The sequence below is a fragment of the Papilio polytes genome, unplaced genomic scaffold, assembly GCF_000836215.1.
Source record: "Papilio polytes unplaced genomic scaffold, Ppol_1.0 DF823835.1, whole genome shotgun sequence".
Taxonomy (NCBI): Eukaryota; Metazoa; Arthropoda; class Insecta; order Lepidoptera; family Papilionidae; genus Papilio; species Papilio polytes.
In genome coordinates, this window is record NW_013525369.1 from 1719579 (window position 1) to 1727598 (window position 8020).

An 8020-nucleotide genomic window follows, 5' to 3' on the forward strand; every position below is an offset into this window, starting at 1 on the left:
GTATCAATTAAATAAGTTGTCTAATAGTAGTTAGTGTTCTGTTTCGAAAACTCGAATCGAAATGAAACAAAAAAATCAAACAAACCACCTGCAAGCATTACTTTTCGGATAAAAAAAAGAATTATCAAAATCGGTCCACTAGCGGCTGAGTTATGCCGTAACACACATAAAAAACATACAGACGAATTGAGTTCCTCCTTCTTTTGGGAAGTCCTTCAAAAAAATTATGGAACTCAAAATTTCCTTCATCTTATGCTTAGCACTAGGTAAGTAATTTAGTTGAGTAACCATTATTTAGTATCTAAAATACTCTCGTCTATATGATTTGCTTATCTACACGACTATATGTTCATTATTCAGACATGGTTCAGATATTAAATTACTTCCTACTCGACTTTGCTACTTGGTTAAATTATTTATTGCTCGACTAATTTACTGGATACTCGACTATTCTTGTTACTCGACTAATTTACTGGGTACTAGCCTAAATTACTTGCGACTCGACTAAAATACTGGATACTCGATTTTACTTGTTACTAAATTATTTGATAATTAAATTAATAACTAGCTATTTTACAGGTTTTGAGGGATAATATAAATTGTACCTACACTAAAAAGAAATATATAATAGGTAATCTTAGCTTCGTTTCGCTTACGATTATCTTTCATACCAGTGTACGATAGGCCTTAATTCGCGACAAGAAAACCCTTAAAACAGTACATGTTTCTATAGTATTTATTTACGATCATTTGTTTCATCTCGATCATAATACATCATGTTCATAAATGGCCATTGCCCTGTATAGGAAGAGTTGGTATTCAGGTCGAAACATCCCGTATTTTATACATCGTTAGCAATGACAGAAACACTTGAAGGGATCAATAAAGTTTGGACATTTCAGAATGATTGACCAGTGTTTGATGTACCGACAAACATGTATTTTATTTGTTGAAAGTGACAAATAATCACGCGTTCTAATAATTTAGGGATACGTAGATTTTCTTTTTCTAGATTTTAATAATATAAATGCAAAAGTTTAGATGGATATATATTAGAATAAGCGAAACTGCTGATTGTAAGAGATAGTGTGTAAGAATACATAGGCTACTAAGTTTTTCTTTAACTTCTTGAGGTCGGAGTCACGGGCGAAAGCTAGTAATCTTATTATAAGTATTATGACATTTTACGTACATAAATAATTCTTCTTTGTATGTCTACATATTTTTTTACATATCTAAGATGCTTGCAATCATTTCTATTGTGTGATATTGTAAAGAGAAAAGATTTTGATTTTTGTTTGTACCCGATAAACTCAAAAACTACTGAACCGATTTTAATAATTCTTTTACCATAAGAAAGCTACTTTATCTCTAAGTAACATAGGCTATTTTTAAAGTCCAAAATGTTACATATACTCCGTTTATTTAAACTTCTAAGAAAAAGGTAGCAACCTAAAACAAGACTGCAAAATTATTTTTAATACGCCTCAAATAACAGAGTGCGGGGAACAAAATTACATCCCACGTATGTTGCTGATACTAACCAGGCACAGACAGACTTATTATTTGTGTATATTAATGTTGGGGCAAAGCAATTTGTAATCCAGTTTGTAACAACATGTACGTATTTTTGATATACGAAAGATTTTAACTTTTATGTATCCAAATTAAAAGTTAAAAAAATCTATGTTAGTATTAGTTATTTGATTCATTAATTAGTAATATTAGTAGTTAGTAATCTATATTAGGACTCTACGTAAATTTTAGTAGTTATAAACATTGTTAAACTATATTTTTTTTTAATATTTCTTCTTGAGTTGCAATTTAAAGGTTGGAAACTACAAAGTATAATTTTTTAAAGATTTTACGGAAGGCTAAACACAAACATGCTTTCGCCACACGACTTTGTTCGTCGGCAGACAAACATTGCGTTTCCTGACGCTTTGTTTGATATCCTCGGGTACGGTTAGCAAAAAAATTAAGTTACAACCATATAAATATTTAAGATATGCTTTTATAACTTTGAAGATTATGAATGGCAATAGTATCTATGAAAAGTCTATAGAGCCCTTGGTTTGTGACCCATCATTCTAATCAAAGGACCTCAATTATAATCATTTTTATGAAAATTCAATTTCTTAATAAAAGTGTAAAAAATACAAAAATTTTTTTAGTTAATTATTTTTATTACACTTATAATTACATTTATTACATTATAAAGTTTTTATACGTATTTTGCTGTCCCTACAAGTGTAGTTGCACAATAACAATCAACTTTGTATGTCTGTTTGTACAGCAGTTCTGCGCGCAACTTAACTTCAACATAGACCAAGAGACGTGTCTTAATTGACAAACATAAATTAGCATTTATAATTAAAAAAAGTTTAGGAGACAGTCGGGGTAAACAATTTTAAAGCAAGCTCTTACACTATTAGGACTTGACTTCCAGTAAGAAGCCACAAGAGGTATTTACCTGACTAGATATACTAATATTCAAACTTAATGGACGCTCGATGTTAGTTGCAAAAATATGTCTTAGTATGTGAGCCCAAGCGTGCAGAGGTATGACCCTTAATCAGCGTTCTTTTACTTATTGTTACCAACTGATTGATTTGTAACTTACTTGATTTAACAATAAAAATTATTTTATTTATTTATTTACCTTAAATAGTGTTCTGCGTAGTCTTGTGCAAAATTTCGAGCATCTGTAAAGTTTGGATGTAGCTATAAATTTTTTAACAGCTAACGCTTTAAGACTCAGTTTTCACAAACGACACTTTAACAAAACTTATTTAATAATAATATTTCGATACATACGTTACTTTATTACTCAAAAATGTTTTTAAACTCAATTTTTATGAGGCAACCCTAAAAACAAGGAACGTATCAATCAAAGTGACATTGATGTCACATTAAAAAATCACTTTCATAAGGGCCAAAATCGCTTCCGTGCTAAATCATGCAAACAAACTATTAACCCAAAAACGTACAGGAACTCATCTAAAGATGTCAAAGGTTCAAAGGATTTTAATCCTTATGCGTTTATGTTCGGATTTGACGGATTCGCGTACTAAAACACTGGTTTGTAAAGTAGTCAAATGGGAATTTGCAATGTTATGTATGTGGCCGCACACTTTGATGTGGTTGCTTTGTTTATGTTATCTTGTACTTAATTGTCTACATAGGTATTACAATATTTTTTGATTCGAAAAATATTGTAACTCATAACTCTTGGATTCATTCTATCTGAATGAAAAACAGCGCCATCTAACGAATCCCTAACTAAAAGTTTATGAATGAAATTAATAACAGCGCCATCTACCGATTCATAAATAAAACATTTAATAATTCATAAACTCGATCAATTATGACCTAAATATATTTCTCAATAACTGTATAAAGGTGTGTAAACTAAACTAAAAAACTAAACGTATAATTAAAACAAATCTTACGCGTTGGATCAGTGTGTATCCAGCTTTACTTTAACTTCGGATTCGCATTCCTGACGTCATTTAAAATCAGTAACATAATCAAGTGCCAGAATTGTGGCGTCGTAAATTGCATTGAATACGAGCTTACTCTTCAGATATACTTAGAATTCTATGTCAGGCGTATCTGGTTTGGTCAATTTTAACTTTTTACTGATATTCTTGTTAAATTATTATACTAAAATGCTTTATTAGTTTTCAAGTACTATTTCTATTTTCTATAAGATCGTTAATAAAACATTTTAGTGACTCATTATGCCTTGCCATCTAGCGGAAACATATTGCACTAATTTGTTTATGCACGAAAGAAACATCGATTTTTCTTTCTCTTTTTATAATCTTAGTTAGATTATAATTTCAAAAGTTTATTTACCATTTTTTTTAATTAAACAGAAAACATATATGAAGTTTTACATTTAAAAAAATAGGTTTTTGTTTATAGTTATAAAAGCTTTCGCTCGCGACTTCGTCCGCGTTGATTAAAAAAAGTGAGTAGTCTATGTGCTTTTCCAGACTATCCTCTACATCTATGCCAAATTTCATCGAAATCCGTTTAGCTGTTTAGGCTACAAACTCTAACAAACATCCATCTAAACTTTCGCATTTATAATATTAGTATGATTTGAACTTGTGACCTATGGATTACAATTTTCCTTACAAAGTTCTATTTCAATCATAATTTAACACACTATTTAAAAATCTTATTACCAAAGGTGTAAGGTTTAATTTTGTTTGTTATTTTGTCAGTCTGGGGAAACGCATTTCATAGTCTCTTTGTATGCAAAGTTAACACAGATCGACACAGTGTTTATGATGTATTGTATACAGTAAATGGTGAATAAAATTATTTGCTATTATAATGGAAATTGTATAGGTTCAGTTGCCTTTACTGGGATTTAATACAAGGTGATTTGTAGAATTGCTTTCAATATGTGTAGTTCATGAACTTTCTGCCATTTTCCAAGTTGACAACACTACAGGATGTTTCATTTTTCTTAGGTCGCGTATGTTAATACTTGTAGCTTAACTGTCAGTAAATGAGTTCTAACTTTGAACAAGAAAAATAAAAATAAGCTTCCATTCGCGACTGAATCCGCGTGAAATTAAAAAAAAAAACATTAAAAAAATATAGCCTATGTCACACACAGAAAAATTGCCTTTCTAGCTGTGAAAGAATTTTTAAAATCGGCCCAGTAGTTTTTGAGCCTATTCATTACAATGAAACAAAATTTTCCTCTTTATAATATCAGTACAGACTAGCTTTTCAATCCATCCGCGTGGAAAAAAAACAAAAGCAGTCTATGTATTCTTCTAGACTGTTCTATATCTATGCGATACATCCAGATCCGTTAGTCGTTTAGGATACAAACACTAACATCCATCCATCTAAACTTTCGTATTTACAATAAGTAACTAATGTTTTGATCCGTTCTTATCAATTTGAAAAACAAATGAACTGTCACAAAAATATTTAGGTCTCTTTCTATCATATAACTACTAGCTTTCGCCCGCGACTCCGACTCCGTCGGCGTGGAATTAAGACAAACAAAATTGAGTAGCCTGTTTGTTCTTCCAGGCTATCCTCTACGTCTATACCAAATTTCATCGAAATACGTTCAGGGTTAGGCTAGAAACTCTAACAAAAATCTAAACTTTCGACTTTTAATGTTAATATATCTACCATCTCTTTCTTGTAACGAAAATATACCTAAAAGTGATGTGTCCTTCTCTTTCTATAAGGTAGCAATACCAGTTTCAAAATAATTATCATTATGTTTTACTACTATCGGGGTAATATCAAATGGGTAATTCAAGTACAATTTACAAGCGAATTACCAGCAATTTATCATAAAACTTGACGTTTTACGAGTATGTAACTCGGAGTCAATTACAATCACGGCTGTGAAATGACTAATTGGAGACGTTTATACAGGATGTTGTAAAAAAGTTCGTTAAAATATTTTTCTATCGACAAAACAGATTTGTTGATCATAAGTCAAATTAAAAACATTTCACTAGCGCCCCCTGTAGATTTAAACACACTAAATCCCTTTTGTAATTTCTTATACTTATGTAATTTCTGGTAGAATTACGAACACTCACCTTTGATTAAACTATCGCACGACTGTTGTCGATTGTTTCGCAGCCAACTGTTTAGTTGCATTACTAAAAATCGAGTATTGCCCTACATATAATCTCATAGGTTTCTTACGGTAAGGAAAAACATCGTGATACTGCACATATCGGCGAAGAAATTCAAAGATATGTGTGAAGTCAACCCGCAGTGCAGCGTGGTTGACTATGGCCTAGTCACCCCGTATTAGCGTAGGCTCCGAGCCCTTTGGTGGGGACGTATAGTGAGCTGGTGATGATGATAAACTCATAGGAATCAAGGGAGACTAAACAGTTGTGCGATAGTTTTTCTTCCGTTCTTAACAATAGTATAGATTAACGGGTATTTTATTGTTTTTGTAATTAAAATTATGATTTACAACTTAATCTTTGACTATAAAAGCGTTTGTTAACGGTACTTTTAAAGTTATTAGCTTGCTTAACACTTAACTTTATAGACTAACTGCTAACTTAATTGGTGTGGTGGTTAAACGTTTTGCTTTCATACCTCTAATTTTACTTAACTATCTTTATGTATAACTGGCTGTTGCTCGCAACTTCGTCCGCGTGACATTAATAAATAGAAAAAAATATAGCCTATGTTACTCACAGGTAAATTATCTTTGTAACGGTAAAACGGTAAAAGAATTTATAAAATCGGCCAAGTAGTTTTTGCTAGTTCTAATACTAGCAGTTCCCGTGAGACTTCATTCGCATGAAATTATGAAAATTGTTTTAGACTACTTTATTAAATATTACGCAATCAAAAACATGCAAATAGGCATAGTTTATAGACTTACAAATACATGTTATATATCGTTTATTTTGTGTAAAAATCTATTTTCATTCGGTCACAGACGTGATTAAATCACGTGACAAGTTCAATGAACTTTCAAATTGTGGACGACTACTAAACGTATGCCAAGTAGATCGAAAAATATATAGAGGTTTTATATAGTTTCTTGCAGTAAAAAGAATACAATAAACACATATTTCTCTATAATACGACCTGTTCCCGTGCGGCTTCATCCATGTGAAATTATAAAAACTATATGTTATTGTTTATATCTGTAAAATCAGGTTCAAATGTCAAAATTCATGCACAAATGACAACGAAGGCCTTTGACATTGGATAACAATTACCGTTACCATAGCAACCTTGCTCTCTTTATGTCAGCTTGTTGTTATTGTCCCTTTTCCGCATGAAGCTTTTTACCAATTTTTGACACAATAAGTTGAATAGCGTGAAAATATATACCTAGCTTATGGCGTGTCATAAGTGTGATTTGCGAAAAGAAATGCGAAAGCGTAAGCGTTCCGGTGACACAGCCACTGGCGGACAGAAGGAACACCGCTGGCTTTTTAGTGGGTATTTCGGCCATCTTCCATCTTCTCGGCCGGCGAGTCCCACATACTCCCCTTGGTAACGAGAGGGATGCGTAAATGCATTCCCAGCGAGAAAAAATGGCGTGTCATAAGTGTAGGGCTTTTAAATAACGAAATGATTATTCAAAAATATACTGTGATTGTACAGATTAAAATAAATGACGAATAAATTCTCTCTCGATTTCATATAACAGTGTTTTTAGTTAATTAAAACAACTAACAGGTCTGTTTGAGTTATTCGCAGCAACTATAAATATACGGGGCTGTTTATTTTTGTCTGAGCGTTCCGTTCTCAATGATCACTGTCTCGACAAGATAAAGTTAAAATATTTCATTTATAAAAATAAATTGAACAGTTAACTTTGTTGTTTATTTAACTGTACTATATTCTAGTTAAATATAACAATCTTATATATATTCTAGTTTACTATTACAATCTTATCTTACTAATACTATAAATGCGAAAGTTTAGATGGATGGATGTTTGTTAGAGTTTGTAGCTCAAACAGCTGAACGGATTTCGATGAAATTTGTCATAGATGTAAAGAATAGTCTGGAAGAACACAGGCTATTCACTTTTGTTTTTTAATTCCACGCGGATGGAGTCACAGGCGAAAGCTAGTACTATTATAATTAAGAATAATCACATATTTTGTTATGTAGGATGTCAGTAAACATAGTATATTTTTTAATAATTTTTAGTACAATGCTTATACTTACGATAGTCTTTTAGGTATATGTTTTATAGCTATTTAATTTAGGGGTGAATGAATTGGAAAAAAGTTAACAAAGCTAAGCAAGATTACCATGATAATGGTAATTTTTAGCCAATGGCAAAAGCTTTTCGTTTAGATTTATGCATTTGCTTAAGAACGTGGGTGTTCACGTTTTGTTTTTAGTCTTATGTCTTTTGTATTTTGTCTCCAGGTGCACTAATAGGCGGTATCCTCGGCGGTGTGGTGATGCGCTACGGTCGCCGCAGTATACTGCTGGCAGCTGCTCTACCGTACACGCTCGCGTGGGTTGCAATAGCC

General features: G+C 32.0%; 1 protein-coding gene across 1 annotated transcript in view; it reads left to right on the top strand.

Annotated features, from left to right (window-relative positions):
* Positions 1 to 8020, top strand: part of LOC106103204 (facilitated trehalose transporter Tret1-like) — a 61007-nt gene that overhangs the window by 52282 nt on the left and 705 nt on the right. The window contains exon 4 of the mRNA XM_013282894.1: positions 7914 to 8017. Within this exon, the coding sequence (XP_013138348.1) occupies positions 7914 to 8017 (104 nt within the window). The remainder of the gene's footprint in view (positions 1 to 7913; positions 8018 to 8020) is intronic.